Source organism: Aureobasidium subglaciale, assembly GCF_000721755.1.
Source record: "Aureobasidium subglaciale EXF-2481 unplaced genomic scaffold scaffold_8, whole genome shotgun sequence".
NCBI classification, from domain to species: domain Eukaryota; kingdom Fungi; phylum Ascomycota; class Dothideomycetes; order Dothideales; family Saccotheciaceae; genus Aureobasidium; species Aureobasidium subglaciale.
The window spans coordinates 323,295-340,202 of record NW_013566987.1 but is presented as its reverse complement, the minus strand read 5'-3'; the positions used below and the strand labels follow the sequence as shown (position 1 = coordinate 340,202).

At 50.9% G+C, this 16,908-nt stretch overlaps 9 protein-coding genes across 9 annotated transcripts; 6 read left to right on the top strand and 3 right to left on the bottom strand.

The window, feature by feature from the left end:
• Positions 1-209: 209 nt before the first annotated feature.
• On the top strand, positions 210-3,514 carry AUEXF2481DRAFT_65009 (uncharacterized protein; the record flags this gene model as incomplete). The annotated part of the gene is made up of 4 exons (XM_013489214.1): positions 210-389; positions 446-2,728; positions 2,782-2,917; positions 2,967-3,514. The coding sequence occupies 4 exons, from the start codon at positions 210-212 to the stop codon at positions 3,512-3,514; spliced, it is 3,147 nt and encodes a 1,048-aa protein (XP_013344668.1).
• Positions 3,515-4,229: 715 nt separating this feature from the next.
• On the top strand, positions 4,230-5,242 carry AUEXF2481DRAFT_64853 (class II peroxidase; the record flags this gene model as incomplete). Its single annotated transcript, XM_013489199.1, has 2 exons — positions 4,230-4,409; positions 4,463-5,242. 2 exons carry the CDS (start codon positions 4,230-4,232, stop codon positions 5,240-5,242), a joined length of 960 nt encoding a protein of 319 aa, XP_013344653.1.
• A 144-nt stretch (positions 5,243-5,386) lies between these two features.
• AUEXF2481DRAFT_658310 (uncharacterized protein) lies at positions 5,387-7,293 on the top strand. Its single transcript, XM_013489268.1, has one exon. The coding sequence runs from the start codon at positions 5,532-5,534 to the stop codon at positions 7,167-7,169; it is 1,638 nt and encodes a 545-aa protein (XP_013344722.1). The 5' UTR covers positions 5,387-5,531; the 3' UTR covers positions 7,170-7,293.
• Positions 7,294-7,417: 124 nt separating this feature from the next.
• On the bottom strand, positions 7,418-8,642 carry AUEXF2481DRAFT_28751 (uncharacterized protein; the record flags this gene model as incomplete). Its single annotated transcript, XM_013489039.1, has 3 exons — positions 7,418-7,669; positions 7,728-8,473; positions 8,525-8,642. The coding sequence occupies 3 exons, from the start codon at positions 8,640-8,642 to the stop codon at positions 7,418-7,420; spliced, it is 1,116 nt and encodes a 371-aa protein (XP_013344493.1).
• Positions 8,643-8,802: 160 nt separating this feature from the next.
• Positions 8,803-9,541, top strand: AUEXF2481DRAFT_4291 (uncharacterized protein; the record flags this gene model as incomplete). Its single annotated transcript, XM_013488955.1, has 2 exons — positions 8,803-8,956; positions 9,009-9,541. 2 exons carry the CDS (start codon positions 8,803-8,805, stop codon positions 9,539-9,541), a joined length of 687 nt encoding a protein of 228 aa, XP_013344409.1.
• On the bottom strand, positions 9,290-11,016 carry AUEXF2481DRAFT_657976 (uncharacterized protein). Its single transcript, XM_013489267.1, has 2 exons — positions 10,557-11,016; positions 9,290-10,505 (listed from the first exon to the last, which is right to left on the bottom strand). Exons 1-2 carry the CDS (start codon positions 10,621-10,623, stop codon positions 9,712-9,714), a joined length of 861 nt encoding a protein of 286 aa, XP_013344721.1. The 5' UTR covers positions 10,624-11,016; the 3' UTR covers positions 9,290-9,711.
• A 68-nt stretch (positions 11,017-11,084) lies between these two features.
• AUEXF2481DRAFT_39126 (uncharacterized protein) lies at positions 11,085-13,028 on the top strand. Its single transcript, XM_013489109.1, has 6 exons — positions 11,085-11,194; positions 11,252-11,296; positions 11,354-11,772; positions 11,827-11,971; positions 12,025-12,656; positions 12,712-13,028. Exons 1-6 carry the CDS (start codon positions 11,141-11,143, stop codon positions 12,902-12,904), a joined length of 1,488 nt encoding a protein of 495 aa, XP_013344563.1. The 5' UTR covers positions 11,085-11,140; the 3' UTR covers positions 12,905-13,028.
• Positions 13,029-14,090: 1,062 nt separating this feature from the next.
• Positions 14,091-15,343, top strand: AUEXF2481DRAFT_46765 (uncharacterized protein; the record flags this gene model as incomplete). Its single annotated transcript, XM_013489175.1, has 4 exons — positions 14,091-14,239; positions 14,299-14,528; positions 14,581-14,667; positions 14,721-15,343. 4 exons carry the CDS (start codon positions 14,091-14,093, stop codon positions 15,341-15,343), a joined length of 1,089 nt encoding a protein of 362 aa, XP_013344629.1.
• A 50-nt stretch (positions 15,344-15,393) lies between these two features.
• Positions 15,394-16,902, bottom strand: AUEXF2481DRAFT_4287 (glycosyltransferase family 76 protein; the record flags this gene model as incomplete). Its single annotated transcript, XM_013488954.1, has 2 exons — positions 15,394-15,856; positions 15,905-16,902. 2 exons carry the CDS (start codon positions 16,900-16,902, stop codon positions 15,394-15,396), a joined length of 1,461 nt encoding a protein of 486 aa, XP_013344408.1.
• Positions 16,903-16,908: the final 6 nt, after the last annotated feature.

Genomic DNA, 16,908 nt, shown 5'->3' with positions numbered 1-16,908 from the left:
AGGAGGGTGCCCGGTGCCCAGTGACCATGGACATGTTTCAAAGTGTTTATGACGCTCGGTGATGTTAGGAAAAAGTTGAATGTTACCGATAGCCCGGCGACACCCGTGCTTCGGAAGCTGAAGTTGGCTCGCCTCGCGACGTTTGCATACCGCCCTAGGAAGTGTAGCTTCTCCTCGCACTCTTCACACCCTACTGGCGAGCGCTCATCATGTTGAGAGCATCTTTTTCACAGTGCGGCAAGCGCCTGGCTGCTGCCGGGAGCCGCACAAACTTCTCCACCATATCCAGAAGCAGACCTGTTGTCGCTCTGACCCAGTCAAGGAGAGACCTTGCTCTGAGCCAGTTCCGCAGTTATGCTGTCGCTGCAGAGGACACCAACAAGGGCGTCGTATGCTTACCTGTCGTCTACTGCCTTGTCTTAATCCGACTGACCATGCCCCGCAGGACCCAAACGACTCGTTCCTCCAGGGAAACACTGCCAACTACATCGACGAGATGTACATGGAGTGGAAGCGCGACCCCAAGTCGGTCCACATCTCATGGCAGGTCTACTTCCGCAACATGGAGAAGGGCGACATGCCCGTCTCCCAGGCTTTCCAGCCCCCACCTACCATTATTCCCGCTCCTGAAGGTGGAGCTCCTGGATTCTCTCCTACTGCCGCCGCCGGTGTAGGTGACAGCTCCGACCTGACCAACCATCTCAAGGTTCAGCTCTTGGTCCGCGCATACCAGGCCAGAGGTCACCACAAGGCCAAGATCGATCCCCTCGGTATCCGCAACGAGGCCAGCCAGTTCGGCTACGGCAACCCCCCCGAGCTCAGCCTTGACCACTACAACTTCACCGAGGCCGACATGGAGCAGGAGTTCAGCCTTGGTCCCGGTATCCTTCCTCGCTTTGCCACTGAAGGCCAGAACAAGATGAAGCTCAAGGACATCATTGCTGCTTGCGAGCGTCTGTACTGCGGTAGCTACGGTATCGAGTACATCCACATTCCCGACCGTGAGCAGTGCGACTGGCTCCGTGCCCGTATTGAGGTTCCCCAGCCTTACAAGTACTCTGTCGACGAGAAGAGACGTATCCTGGATCGTCTGATCTGGAGTTCCAGCTTCGAGAGCTTCCTTGCCACAAAGTACCCCAACGACAAGCGTTTCGGTCTCGAGGGTGGTGAATCCCTGATTCCCGGAATGAAGGCCTTGATCGATCGCAGCGTTGATTACGGTGTCAAGGATATTGTCATCGGCATGCCTCATCGTGGTCGTCTCAACGTCCTTTCCAACGTCGTTCGCAAGCCTAATGAGTCCATCTTCAGTGAGTTTGCCGGTTCCGCTGAGCCTGCTGACGAAGGATCTGGTGATGTCAAGTACCATCTTGGCATGAACTTCGAACGCCCAACTCCCTCTGGTAAGCGTGTGCAACTGTCTCTGGTTGCCAACCCTTCGCATTTAGAGGCCGAGGACCCCGTTGTCCTCGGAAAGACCAGAGCCATTCTCCACTACAACGGTGACGAGAAGGAGGCCAACTCTGCTATGGGTGTCTTGCTTCACGGTGATGCCGCCTTTGCTGGTCAGGGTATCGTCTACGAAACCATGGGTTTCTACGCTCTCCCCTCGTACCAGACCGGTGGTACCATCCACATCGTTGTCAACAATCAGATTGGTTTCACTACCGACCCTCGTTTCTCTCGCTCTACTCCTTACTGTTCCGACATTGCCAAGGCTATTGATGCTCCCGTCTTCCACGTCAACGGTGATGATGTCGAGGCCGTCAACTTTGTCTGCCAGCTTGCTGCCGACTGGCGTGCCGAGTTCAAGAAGGATGTTGTTATCGATATTGTTTGCTACCGTAAGCAAGGTCACAATGAGACCGATCAGCCCTCATTCACTCAGCCCTTGATGTACAAGCGCATCAGCGAGCAGAAGCCTACTCTTGACAAGTACATTAACCAGCTTATCGAGGACAAGACCTTCACTCAGGACGATGTTGAGGAGCACAAGAAGTGGGTTTGGGGTATGCTTGAGGAGTCTTTCTCCCGCAGCAAGGACTACCAACCTACTGCCAAGGAATGGTTGACCAGTGCTTGGAACGGCTTCAAGAGTCCCAAGGAGCTTGCTACTGAGGTTCTGCCTCATCTCCCTACTGCCGTTGAGACCGACACCCTCAAGCATATTGGTGAGAAGATTGGAACTCCTCCGGATGGCTTCAACGTTCACCGCAACCTTAAGCGTATTCTTAACAACCGTACCAAGACCATCAACGAGGGCAAGAACATCGACATGAGCACCGCTGAAGCTCTTGCCTTTGGTTCCCTCTGCATGGAGGGCCACCACGTCAGAGTTTCCGGTCAAGATGTTGAGCGTGGTACCTTCTCTCAGAGACACGCCGTCGTGCACGACCAGGAGAGCGAGAGCACCTACACTCCTCTTCAGGACCTCGGCAAGGACCAGGGTAGCTTCGTGGTCTCCAACTCAAGTTTGAGTGAGTTTGGTGTCCTTGGGTTCGAGTATGGTTACTCTCTGTCGTCTCCTTCTGCCCTTGTCATGTGGGAAGCTCAGTTTGGTGACTTCGCGAACAACGCACAATGTATCATTGACCAGTTCATTGCCTCTGGTGAGGTCAAGTGGCTGCAGCGATCCGGTCTCGTAATGAGCATGCCTCACGGTTACGATGGCCAGGGTCCCGAGCACAGTTCCGGCAGAATGGAAAGATTCTTGCAGCTGTGTAACGAGGTAAGAAATTGTGTCAACCTCAGAGTGACTGAAATTTACTGACAATATGACAGGATCCCCGTATCTTCCCTGCACCCAACAAACTCGACCGCCAGCACCAAGACTGCAACATGCAGATCGCATACTGCACCACTCCTGCCAACCTTTTCCACATTCTTCGTAGACAGATGAACAGACAGTTCAGAAAGCGTAAGTTGTTAAAATCCTTGATTCACAGCACACACTGACATTCTTTCAGCTCTTATTCTGTTCTTCTCCAAGTCCCTTCTCCGTCACCCCCTGGCTCGTTCGTCGATCGAGGAGTTCACTGGCGACTCGCACTTCCAGTGGATCATCCCCGACCCTGCTCACACTGAGGGCGAGCACCAGATCCAGCCCAAGGAGGAGATTGAGCGTGTCATCCTCTGTACCGGTCAAGTCTATGCTGCTCTGCACAAGTACCGCCAGCAAAACGGAATCACCAACACCGCCATCACCCGTATCGAGCAGCTCAACCCCTTCCCCTGGGCTCAACTCAAGGAGAACCTCGACTCCTACCCCAACGCCAAGAACATTGTCTGGGCTCAGGAAGAGCCTTTGAACGCTGGTTCGTGGACTTTCACACAACCTCGTATTGAGACATTGTTGAACGAGACCGAGCACCATAACAGAAGACACGTTCTTTACGCTGGTAGAAACCCCAGTGCCAGTGTCGCCACTGGTCTTAAGAGCAGTCACATGAAGGAAGAGCAAGACCTACTCGACACTGCTTTCAACGTAAAGCAAGACAAGCTCAAGGGCGAGTAAGCGTAATCCATTTCCTTAATTCCTATGGGGGGTTCTTCGTACATAGTCGGCCCGTGGGACATTCATCAAGGGCGTTAGCAAGCAGCAGCGCCTTGTGTATTTCTAAATTTTGTTTCGCAAGTTCTGCATGATAATTCCTTGTACCTAAACTCTGCTGTGCTGTCATGAAGTCTATTGTCGGCGAGCGTGATCTTCACATGCGGGCCGTTTGCGCATGCCATGTTCCGATCGGTCTTGTACCTCGGTACCTCATGCAAGGGCGGAATGTTATCGAACACACGACGTTCGCATGTACAGCAGTCAGCTCATGCGGCTCCAATATATTCTCATGCAGTAACAGACGTTGTGCTCTGTTATCAAGATACTCCAGGCACAGACAGGCTCTTCCTGATCTCGAAAGTTTCAGACACTCGGCAAGTGTTTGAAGAGTGGTGACATCCTCATGCGTCTTAGCATGGCATGTCCGGAAAGGGGTATCTCAAAGGCGCTGGATAAGTAAACCGCATGCGCTGCATATCATAGTTAGATGTAAATGATGAAGGCGAGCCTCGGCGGATTGTTTTTATTCGATAACCGTCTAGTCAATTGCCGACAAGATGATATCTCGAGATATGTGGTTATCGCCACTTCTCTTTGATCTCTTTCAAGCTCCCCTAGTTCTCACTGACCTTTCTCGTCCTCGACTTACTCAACACGACCTAACATTTTTATAAGAATGAGCAAAACCGGAGATTTCGAAAGCGTCGCTGCGGATATCAAAAAGCTGTTACATCAACCAGAGTATGACGATGGCAGTGCTGGACCGGTTCTAATACGTCTGGCATGGCATTCTGCCGGTACGTACTGTGCGGAGACCGACACTGGTGGTAGCAATGGAGCCGGCATGCGTTACGAGGTATTTGCCATTTTGAGCATACTACAGTGTAATCATAGACTAACATATCCAAGGCTGAAGGCGGCGACGAAGCAAACGCAGGCCTCCAACATGCCCGCGTATTCCTGGAACCCGTCAAAGAGAAGCACTCATGGATATCTTACGCCGATCTGTGGACACTGGCAGCTGTCGTTGCATTGAAAGAGATGGGAGGACCACAAGTCAAATGGCTCGCTGGTAGAACAGATTACGTCGACGACAGTAAACTCCCTCCTCGCGGACGTCTTCCAGATGGTGCTCAGGGTGCCGACCATATCCGATTTATCTTTTACCGCATGGGTTTCAACGATCAAGAGATTGTCGCGCTCAGTGGTGCGCACAACCTGGGACGTATGCACAAGGACAGAAGCGGCTTCCACGGACCATGGGTCCCAAACCCTACGCGATTCAACAACACATACTTCAAGATCATGACCGATTACGAGTGGAAGGAAAAGACGCTCGACAATGGCGTCAAGCAATTCGTTTACATTGACGAGGATCTGGATGAAGAGTTGGCCATGCTGCCGACCGATCTCGCACTTGTCAAGGACGAGTCATTCAGTCCTTGGGTCCAGAAGTATGCCAAAGACAAGGACCTCTTCTTTGAGCACTTTGCAAAGGCCTTTGGCAAGCTCCTAGAATTGGGTATCCAGAGAGACGCCAATGGCAACATCTGCAACTCTGATAACGTCAAGGGTGGCTATCACGCCGCACCGAAGAAGTCCTCCAAGCCTGGCAAACCGAAGACTGCTGGAGATGGTATTGCCGAGCCTCTACAGGAAGAGAATGCTCGTTTCAAGGCTAGACTATAGAAAGATGGGGACTAGACTAGATTTATAGATTTACTATTGTCTTTAGATTATACACGACTAGATTAGATGTTAATACACGCGTCGCTTCAACACCGCCGAAGTCAAACATCTCGGCGACCTTTTTATGTGTGCATAAGATCAAGTGATTCTGTGTTGCTCTTTCCCTTGACCGCAAGCCATTTGTTGCCCCAGAGTCGGACATAACGTCATCTGTATCCAGATATCGCCGAGATATAAAAGTGATGTACTCGATGTTGCCACTTTCCATTCGCTTTCAGAACACAAGCCCATGCCACCATTGCCGTCCTCAACCCTTCCCGTCTGCTCGCGATGTATGCGACCCAGATTTGCAGAACGGGTCGCCCGAACCTCCCACAATGTTCGCCGCTATTCGACGCCACCCAAGGACGAACACCAAAACCATGAGAAAGAGCAAGAGAAGAAGCAAGGTGCCATGTCTCGCAGACTGGCTGCATTGAGCGAGGATGGTCTGGAATATGGAGGCCGAAGTGCTCGCAAGGCTGTGGAAGAAGCTGGCTTTGACGAGGGCCTCAAGCAACAACTACTTGAGCGTATAGCCACTGCGTCCTTCCAGAACAACCATGCTGGTGCGATATCCCAAGCAGAAATGCCAGATAGTGCAAGTCGCCAGAGCAGAGACATAGCTGGAGCAGCGCCTTGGTCCGGCACCGAGAGCTTACATGATGCTTCGTCTCGCATGCTCAACGACTCGTACAAGCCACTCAAGCCTGTTGGTAGGCCCTCTCGAGGACCTTCTAGCGGACCGCCCAGGAAGATCGATACTGGTCGGCCAGCCTCCGTTCCGTCATCGGGTATTAGATTGGCGAATGCACGCGACAAGACCTCAGTCTACGCACACATGAAAGACTTGCCCGACGACGAGAGGGAGAAGTTCCGCAAGGAGCTGAAGGAACGCTTCACACCAGCAGCTCGCTCCGCACCTGTAACTTTGAAAGGTCTGGAGTCACTCGCGAACGAACGCATTGAGGATGCCATTGCTAGAGGAAAGTTCAAGAACATAACCAGAGGAAAGCCAATTGAGAGAGACTACAACGCTAGTAGTCCTTTCATCAACACCACTGAATACATGCTCAATCGAATGATTCAGCGACAGGATATTGTGCCACCTTGGATCGAAAAGCAACAGGACATCATTAGCACATCCAACCGCTTTAGAGGTCGACTTCGCGCTGACTGGAAAAGACATGTTGCGAGATCCATCGCTAGTAAAGGTGGTTCGTTGGAAAGCCAGTTGGCGCTTGCTGAAGAGTATTCCCGCGCAGAAGCTATTGAGAATCCGCCAGTGAACAAAAAGACCGAGAAGATCAATACTGTCGACAATGCTGGACATCTCAAACAGATTACGGTAGATGGCGAGACCAAACCCTCGGAGACTGCGACCACAGGAGAAGCACAGCAAATTACTATCACAGAAAGTCCTGTAGATAAAGCAGCTAACCCTCTGCCTAAAGAAGGAGAAGTTCAAATCTCCATCAACACAGCTTCAGAAGCGTCCGTCGAGGCTCCATCAACTCCTCCTCCACGCGTCCGCCCCTTCAGAGACCCAGAATGGCTCCGTGTAGAACTCGCCTACCACCGCGCCGCCATCGAAAACCTGAACCAACTAACCCGCTCCTACAACCTCATGTGTCCCGCCCTCGCCCAACGCCCTTACTTCTTCCTCGACCGCGAATTAAAGTCTTGTTTCGCAGAAGTAGCTCCGCAAGTCGCTGAAGCAATCAGAGAGCGTGCAATAGCTCCAAAGCCTAGATATCAGGCTGCTTCCTCCAATAGACCGGCGAGAATATTGGGGAACCTTGCTGGCCCGGAAAGCAAGGTCTACGATGAGCAGAAGCCGCAGTTTGGTTTTAGGGATCTTTGGAGGGAGTGGTTTAGGAAGGATTGATGGATGGTGAAGGCTTTGAAAGATGGAATGTAAATACAGAAGATGGTTACTAGAATAGATATATGCTTGCATTGCTACATCACACTCGACGGATCAAAACGATGAGAAAACCCAAAACACTGATAAACACACAAAGTGAATTCTGATAAGAGCAGGAAAACATCATGTCGGACGATTCAAAAGAAAAAGATGTCGTCTCTTTTACATTTACATAGAACATAGTATTACACTTTCCTTCGTCCTCAAATTTACCTCACACAATCATCCCAAGCCTTCAAGCTCGATGCTGCAAAGCTGTTGGGCTGAGGATTTCTCGACTTCAGAGCCTCGGCCAATTCACTCAATCTTTGCTCATATTGCTGAACGATGGAGTTTGCGCGAGCGGTGTCGGGCATGTCACCGCCGAGGATCTTGGATGCGAGACTGAGACCGTGGTATATCGACATCTTTGACAAGAATTCGATCGGGGCGCCGACTTGCGGGAGGGCTGTTTCTGCAGGCTTTTGGAGGAATTGTTAGCAAAGAAAAGTGGACTGAGTGAGAGCACAAGATGCATACCTGGTTGGACTCGTTGAAGGTAGCCATAAATCTTGTGGCATAAGACTTGACCTTTCCGCTCACGTCCTTGCCACCTTGGTATTGTGAGGCGTAGACGGCGTGCAACTCGAGGAACAAACCGATGACGGCCGGACGTGTCCTTGGATCGTTCGGCGACAATCTTCTTCCAGAACCATGGTCTTCCGACTCCAGGAGCTCGGCCAGTTCGTCGGCGTTCTTGATTGCCTTTTCCAGACGAGCTTGCTCCCAGTTTTCCCGCGATGCGGTTTCGCGCAGGGCGTTCAGGACTTGGTTCAGGACAGCGTCGTTCTTTAGCGACAAGCCAGTCGCATGTGATCGTCGCAAGGAGCGGAGGATGACAGGGAATTGATCAGCCAGCTGCAATTTCCTCAGAATCTTCTCCTGCAAAGGTAGGTCCGGTTGTGGGCGAGCCTTGTGCAGACCCTCCAGGATAGAGGGCAGTTGACGCCATTCGTCGTTCTCCTCAATCAATGTCAATGCTTTCAGGACCAGAGGCTTGCGAGCAGGAATCTCTGTTCTGCGGTCGATGTGAGTAAGAGGAATCTCTTGTTCGCCGAGGGTAGCGTAGGCAGGGTTGTTTTCGAGTTCTTGCTTGAATTTGTCGCCGAAGATGAGGTGGCGCTGGCGCTTGTTCAGGAAGGCGGGGATGAAGTGTTTGGTACGGAGTTGGAGGAGGACGTGGTCGAGTTCGGGAGATGAGGATTCGGCAAAGGTCGGGAGAGTAGCTGAGAGTTCTTAGTGGAAGTCTAGTGGCTGTTCAGGAGGAAGATGCATACCGGTGGTTCTCTGAACAGAGGATGATGCGGTGAAAGAGCGAGTCTGGGTGGTGCGACGAACGGCAGTGACAGCATTACGCTGAGTGCGCAAAGCACACGTCCTGCAGAGATCCGCCATGATTGATTGTATGATTGATCCAAGTGCAATTGGACAATATCGCGGTAGAGAGTCGCAAGCTTGCGGCGTCGTGATTGGCCGGCCGAACTTTTTGCGGACAGCGGAAGCCCGACATCGACGAGCAGCAGCAGCGACCATTGGATCACACACACACACGACCATGTCTACACCCGCGCGGCCACTGACTGCTCTCAAATCAGCTTTGCGCCAATTGCGCGCCGACAAGCACCACTCGCGATGCTATGCCACGGCCGCTCCCTCCGTCACTGGCAGGCCCGTCAACTTCCACCCCGGTGCCATCATGACCGGACGCAGTACGATCAACCCACCGCTGTTCCATATTCTCTCGAACTGACCATGCTCCAGACAGCGAGCACAGCATGAAGAAGATTCCCATCTTCCCCGCCGCTCCGTCAGCCCGTGCGAACTGCAAAGACCCAATCGCCGCCGTCACCCAGGCCCAGCTTTCCGCTCTCGACCCTACTGGTGCCCGTAGCCGTCTGTTTAGTCGCGAAAACGTCGACCGCGCAAATGTCGGCGATATCCTCCTCGTTCGCCTCAAGAACGGCGACCAATATGCCGGTGTCTGTCTCAACATCCGCCGTCAAGGCATCGACACGGCCATTCTCCTCCGCAACAACCTGACCCGTGTGGGTGTCGAGATGTGGTACAAGATCTACAGTCCCAACGTCGAGGGTGTCGAGGTTGTGCAAAGGAAGGAGAAGAGAGCGAGAAGAGCAAGACTGTACTACATGCGCCAGCCCAGACACGACATTGGCAGCGTCGACAACATCGTCAGGCAATACCAGAGACAGCGTGCCATGTTGCGCAGCTCAGAGGTCAAGAGCAGAGACTCAAACTCTCGCAAGAAGAAGAACAACAAGCGTGGCTCGAACTAGTCCTCGATATAAAGAATGTTGCATTGGGCGGCGTTTACTATCGGCTCCACACGAGGAAGGCTCATCTTGTCTTCTGTATCTATATCTGTACAAATTTCTGTCCGAATTCTTTGATCTTCACGAGACGGGTAACTATGTTGGCATTTACAAGATCCTATGACGAGACATGTTCAGCCCATCGTGTTCGCAATCACACCTGCACAAATCTCATCCTCGGTCAACGTCTGCCCTCTGACCTCGGGGGACATGGCTTTGAGCAACACCGCTTCCTCGATCTCTCTGTACTTATTCGCCGCACTCAAGATCATTTGACCATGTCTCTTCTCATCACTCATCAGCAACACGGCAGCTCTGGCCACAGCCTCCGCGGGCTGTAAATTTGCATCCACGCCTGCATAGTGGGATTCTTCCGTAAGAGCTGTAACGGTCCACGAAGGACACAAAGCATTTACACGAATAGGCATGTCAGGATATGTTACAGGAGCGAGGCCACGAAGAAGACCCAGGACACCGTGCTTTGAGATTCCGTAGTCTGCACAGCGGAATCGATGGAAAGAGGATGAAGAAGCTGTGAGTACGACACTGTATGGGGTCGAAGAGGCCTTTTGCTTCTGCATGTAGTGCAAGGCTAACGAAGCAGTGTTGATGACACCTCGGAGGTTTACGTCCAGGGTCAGGAAACCAGGCTCGATGGGTTCGTTGTTTGAGTCAATCTCTAGCTCGAGGTAGGAAGTTGTTGGTCTCATGCCGGCGTTTGCGAATACGTGATCAATCTGGCCGTGCAGCTCCAGAGTCTCTTTGAAGAGGTTCGTGAGTTCACTCCATGAGGTGACATTGGTCTTGGCAAAGGTGTATGAGCTAGACTTATTGTCTTCAGCAGGAGCATTCAGATCGCCATTGACGACTTTAGCTCCAAGGCTTAGAAGCAGGGTGGCTGTAGCTAGGCCGATACCAGAGCTACCACCTACTCGGTGTCAGAGTCGTGTATCAGGAGGGAACAAGGCTGATAGCATACCAGTCATCAGGACTACCTTGCCTTTTACACCCTGCAGATCTGTATCGTTGATGGTAATTTCTGCCATACTTTGTGCAGAATGACTTGGAGATGATGGAACGGAAGATATGAATGTGGAAGAAACAGAATGGAGACAGAGAAGGTGACAGCACTTCACATACGCGCGCCAAGCCCAGTCGAGGTTTCTTATATATTAACCATTACTGTAGGTAGAGGTCACGAAGGATGCAGAGTGTTTAGCGACAGAGAGGGGAAATGGTCTGCGAACTCTGACTGCCTCGGCATGATAGGAACCTCGTCTGAGGCCAAACTCAGTCGCATACACATTGGGGCTATCAGAGATCGATGCCTTCAACGTCTAAGTCGTTCTCCGTGAATCTGCGGCGATCTGAAAAAATGATTGTGCACTGCATCATACAGTGGATTGTTGCTTCATGTTACAGCGGGATAAAAGCGATAGCGGGGCTGGATATAAGATAAAGCTTAACCCCGTAGCAAAATGACGGAGTGACTACGCATCCGGCGACAAGGACTTGGAGCAGTCAAGATACATTCCTCTAGGCAGTTGAACATTGCTACCAGTCATGAGTGACTGGGCTCTAGACGCACTTGCTGAACGCGTCAAATCGAGGAGACAAGTGAATATGCTGCTTCCGGTCTTTGTCTCCATCTATTAACACCCGTGTGTTTTCCAGAGCTCCGGCGACTTCAGCAGCGACGAAGGACACCAAGCCCTCGAGGTACTTTCGCCCAACACTTCGGTCCATATTCCTTCGATCTGATAGCAATCGCGACAGGTCGTCTTCGAAGAGCAGCACTCGACACGACGCAAATCATCCATTGTCAAGACAAACATGCGACCCGGCGCAATGCGTAACGACACATCATGTTTTATTCACAACATGCTGGAGGAGAAAGACGAAGGTGTCGAGCCTGCTCAGACCGAAGAAAGTATACAAGATGAGAAGCCCGCGGACAAGCCCACAGGCAACCCTCACCAACATTCCGACCACATGCAATCTCGATTGCTCACCAAGAAGCAATTGTCGGATATGGCCTTTGGCATTCGTGAACTTTCCAAACGCTTGGGTCGAGTCAAGTTGATGCTCAAGGTCAAAAATATCTTTGTGCTCACAAAACTCACTGACGCTACTCTTTGCGCCAAGGCCGCTGAGTTGACCAAGTGGTTACTGGATCAAGATGCACAATATAATGTGTATGTACCATGGCCTCGAAGAGATCTTGAATCAACAGCTGACAAGCCATGAAGTTATGTCCAGGATACATTGAAGGAGCTGAAGTCATTTGATATTCCATCCATTCTTGAGGGCGATGAATCAAAGACAGACAGGCTGAACTACTGGAACGAGGCCCTTTGCAAGAAGTCGCCTCATAAGTTTGACATTGTCCTTGCAGTAAGCGACGTCACTATTCATGTCTGCTGCAGCCTGCTGACATAAACCTATAGCTCGGTGGTGATGGTACTGTCCTGTATGCTTCGCTTCTATTCCAACGCATTGTACCTCCTGTTCTCAGTTTCGCCATGGGATCCCTTGGTTTCCTGACCAAATTCGATTTCGCCAGATATTCAGCCATCCTACCCAGAGCCTTCAACGATGGTATTACCGTGTCCCTTCGACTTCGCTTTGAAGGTACCATTATGCGCAGTGTCCGTCGCGAAGGAGATAGCGATGAGGACCACAAACAAAGAAGACTGGACGAAGAGCTGGTTGGTGCTGAGGCAGATGACCACCATACCCACCGTCCTGACACAGCCTACCATATCCTAAACGAAATCGTCTTGGATCGCGGTCCTAGTGGTAGCATGGTTGCTCTGGATGTTTATGGCGACGAAGAATGTTTCACCACCATTGCTGCAGATGGTCTCATCGTTGCGACTCCGACAGGTAGTACAGCGTACAATCTGGCAGCAGGTGGTAGTCTCTGTCATCCGGACAATCCGGTCATTCTTCTCACCGCAATCGCGGCACATACTCTCAACTTCCGACCAATCATCTTACCCGACACGATGGTATTACGAATTGGTGTTCCATACGACGCGCGCAGTTCTGCATATACTAGCTTCGACGGAAAGTACAGGTATCATCAAGCCCTTTTTGAAAACATCGTTCTCTGTTCACTGACCTCCTTCTAGGACTGAATTGTGTCCCGGTGACTATGTAACCATTTCCGCTTCAAGGTTCCCATACCCTAGTGTATTGCCTTTGAACAAACGTAGCGAGGATTGGATTGAAAGCATTTCGCGTTCCTTGGATTGGAATTCGCGAGCCAAACAAAAGCCTTATACAGAAGAGAAGAAGAAGGACGACAGTGAGAGCAAGTCATGATGGAAGTTTCGGATGACATTTTGGTATGCATGTATGGAGATGGATTGGCGTCGGTGAATCTTGTTTGCATCTAGAGATACCTAAAACGAATGCTTCTGTCATATTTCAAACAGTTCACATCTAGACACCACTCTACGGAAGTCTGTGTGTATGATCAACTTTGTGTGGCTCCTTAATATGATCATAAAATGTGACCTCTCGAACAACCCAGACCGATATCGGATGGAGCAATTCGGCCAGGGTTCCACCCGCGACCAGTGCTGTGGGACAATGATATCAATTTAAGGGCCGACAACATAGTATACTGTGAGATCTTGGTTATTGATACAATCTATACTATGCTTTTCATGCTCTATAGCAGTTTGAGGGTAATGCCACAGTTGTGTCGGCGTGTAGAACGAGAAAGGTGTTTCCAAATTTCGACTTTTCGATCATGCCCAGGAGATCACGGCATCTTGTTCAGTCTCTTCCAATGTATAAAGACAATATCCATTTTGCTCCATACGCTTATGCTAGACATCTTACGAGACAGTATCACTCCATCGAAGAGTGACATTTTTTTCTCGCCACGTTCCTTCTATAGATGAGGGTCTCTGTAGCGAGGAATCAGAATGGGTAAAAGCATCCGTCAGCCCACCACGTGCCGTGCTTAGGGTTTCGGGAAACGAGCTGCCGTAGAGCCGCACTACGCAAGATACCTCATCCATCAATGACACAACAATCTCGAGACTGACCACATAATTGAATGCTAGAGTCCGTTTCAATTCGGCTCTTGTCCGCTCTTTCTTAGATATCGTCTAGAGGGCGTCATCTGGGAGAAGGACTTCCTATCGCATATCCTCGTGCCCCCCCACATCACATGTGAAGATCCGTGTACCCCGCGCGGGGTGGTGGATACCCTCCGCAAACCCAAAGCAGAAGCATCATCAGATCCCGGAGGGAGGAGGTGGCATAGCCAAGAATCACGCTCTCTCCCCTCTCCCTCTCTCCTCAAATGTGCCGCTGACGAAGACAAGGAAGCGGATTACCGCTGGAAAAAGGTATCCCGCGCGGCCGGAAGGATTTCTCAGAAACTTGGCAGCATGTAGAGAGAGAGAATCAAAAGGCGGCTGTTATCCCATCTTCTTGAGTGTTTACACCTTCCTGCTCTTTACAAAGACGTTTGAATATTAACATGATTGCAAAGATGATGCGCGCGGCGAGATATTACGGCAAAGAAGATGTTCGCATTGAGGATACCCCGAGACCTCAATTGAGTTCTGGTCAAATCCTTATAAAGCCTAGTCATGTGGGCATTTGTGGCACTGATCTTCACGAGTACATTGCTGGACCTACGTATGTTGCGGTTTTTGGTTGCTCTAGCATAGTCAACATGACTGACAAGCATACATCAGCTTCGCCCCTGTCGAGCCGCATGCGATCACCAGAGAAACCATTCCAATTGGCATGGGACATGAGTTCAGCGGCACTGTTCTTGAAGTCGGCCCCGATGTCCCGAATCCAGAGAAGTTCCAGGAGGGTCAGAAATGCGCTATCCAGCCAACGATATTCTGTCAGAGCTGTGGTGCTTGTCGCAACGGAGTAGAGAATGCATGTGCCAATGGTGGATTCATTGGCCTCAGCGGTAAGACACTCGCATCTATACAACATTACAGCTGTAGGCTAACATATCCAAGGTGGTGGCGGTGGTTTGAGTGAAGCAGTGGCTGTACCTTGGGACGCAGTACTCCCCCTACCAGACAACGTTGATCTTGACACAGGAGGTATGCGAAATCGTAACATGCAGCACTCAGTCCAAGCTGACATCGATACCTAGCACTCGTCGAACCCCTATCAGTCGCATGGCATGCCGTCTCAGCATCTCCTCTCCTCGACATCGGGGCTCAGAACGCCTCTGTGCTAGTCCTCGGAGGTGGACCCATCGGTCTGGCAGTCGTCCAAGTCCTTGTTGCCCACGGAACAAAGAAGATAATCATGAGCGAGATCGCAGCACAACGTCAGGCCTTTGCCAGAGAGTTCGGAGCACACCACGTCCTAGCACCGAACGTATACGATGTAGTGGGCGTCTCACGCGAACTCTGTCGTGGGGAGGGTCCAGATATTGTGTTTGATTGTGCCGGCGTACCTGCCAGTTTTGAGTCAGCATGCAAAGCCATCAAAGCTCGTGGTACTGTTGTCAACGTCGCAATCTGGGAGAAGCCAGTGTCATTCAACCCGAACAGTCTGGTGTTCAATGAAGGAAAGTACGTTGGTGTGCTTGGCTACCAGCGCAAAGACTTCGTGGAGGTCATCAAGGCCATCGCAGATGGCAGGTTACAGCCCAACAAGATGATTACAAGAAAGATCGCCCTGGATGACTTGGTTGAGAAGGGCATCTTGGCTTTGATCAAGGAGAAAGATAGGCATGTGAAGATTTTGGTCGACATGGAGATGACTTGATTGTGCAATCGATTGGATATTCTTGCTGCATCTTAATAGAGTCTTGGAGCTCATGCTGGAGGCATAAAGCTAGCGTAAAGCCCACCTTGGATAATGGAGTACATGAACATTCCTCGAAACATCAGCTCTTGCGTAGATGCTTTACTCATATATGACCCGATCTTTGCAATAGATGAATCTGCTCTGTGTGATGTAGCTGTCTTGTCGGATCTTTTCGTGTCCATTGGTGAGACCATAGTCGCCGCAAGCACGATGTACCAGATCGGGTAACCGGTAGCGATGCGGTTGACTATTTGCACATGAAATGTTGTTAAAGCCAGCAATGCTAAGAGCATTTGCGGGAGAGCCAGACATAAGATGTAGACTGACGCATGCTTGGACTGTAGCGCCGATGATTTGATGTTCAGAGTGGGAGCAATGAGGCCGGTGCCGACGAGAACGTACAGCATTGGCAATGCTAACAAGAAGAGGGGGATGTTGGAGAGAGTCCAATAACGGAGAAACCCCACGTTCCTTAAGCCAATGTCAGTAAGGTTCACAGCACGGGTAGCTGAAACGTACCAATAATGTTCTTGTACCCAAGAATAAACACTGGGCAAGGTTCGCGAGCACCAAGGCCTTGGTTCGCCATCTGACGGCCTTGCACAAAAGTCTTGATAAGCCATGTACTGCGGGAAAAGCATACCAGATAAAATCATCATGGCAGAGAGGCCAATGAACACGATCGTTATCATAGTGCGAATGTTGATCCGGGAGTGGAGCAACATGTAGACATGGTGGAAGTAGATGAGTCCACTAAAGATGCCATTGCTACGGACAGTGGTAGCCAATCCGAAGCACGCACCAGACGACAACAAGCTAAGCAGAGACGATGCGCCGTAGTCCTCGAGAGGTGAGTTCCATGGGATGCGAGCATGTATTAGGATACCAGCAAAATTGAGCATTGAGAAGAGACTCTCAGAGTAAGGTGCGGACATGAACATGCCGGCAGACGAGAAAATATGCATAGATGCTGCGAGAAAAGCAGTCGCATGACGCTGCTTCTTATCCATGATGGGCAATTGATGGACCAGCTTATAAAGCATGATGACAGAAAGTGAATGGGCAACATGAGATATCAATACTCCCGCATATGCTTGAGCATACAGCGGTGATAGCGAGGAGCCAGGTAAGACTGATGTTGAGTTCAGCCATGGCACCATAGAGTCACTTGCACCAAACCAACCATTGGACACCAAGCCTACGAACTTAGTATAGCCCCATCCCCAGGCCCATTCTTGCTCGAATACATAGCCTCGTTGTGCAACACTCACAAAGTACAAGGCATCCCAGCGAACAAGTTTTGATGCGAGTCGTTTCGCAAGATCTTCCAGAAGGGTGTTTTCGGACTGCGCGGACTGCGCACGGAGCAAGAGCAACGTGGTAGACGTATCGTAGCCAGGTCCGGGGCTGATATAAGCTACACAGAGTAGCAGGAGCTTCCATGCAACAAACAGGCCGGCCAAGACTTTGATATCCGCAAGCATCAGGCTTGACGTCGATCGATCAGGAGGAGCCATCGCCGG

Coding starts and splice junctions, on each gene's coding strand:
- AUEXF2481DRAFT_657976 (XM_013489267.1), bottom strand. CDS start 10,623: ATGGCAGAAATTACCATCAACGATACAGATCTGCAGGGTGTAAAAGGC. Junction 10,506..10,556: donor CAAGGTAGTCCTGATGACTG/GTATGCTATCAG, acceptor GACACCGAGTAG/GTGGTAGCTCTGGTATCGGC.
- AUEXF2481DRAFT_658310 (XM_013489268.1), top strand. CDS start 5,532: ATGCCACCATTGCCGTCCTCAACCCTTCCCGTCTGCTCGCGATGTATG.
- AUEXF2481DRAFT_39126 (XM_013489109.1), top strand. CDS start 11,141: ATGAGTGACTGGGCTCTAGACGCACTTGCTGAACGCGTCAAATCGAGG. Junction 11,195..11,251: donor GCGTCAAATCGAGGAGACAA/GTGAATATGCTG, acceptor TGTGTTTTCCAG/AGCTCCGGCGACTTCAGCAG. Junction 11,972..12,024: donor AGTTTGACATTGTCCTTGCA/GTAAGCGACGTC, acceptor ATAAACCTATAG/CTCGGTGGTGATGGTACTGT.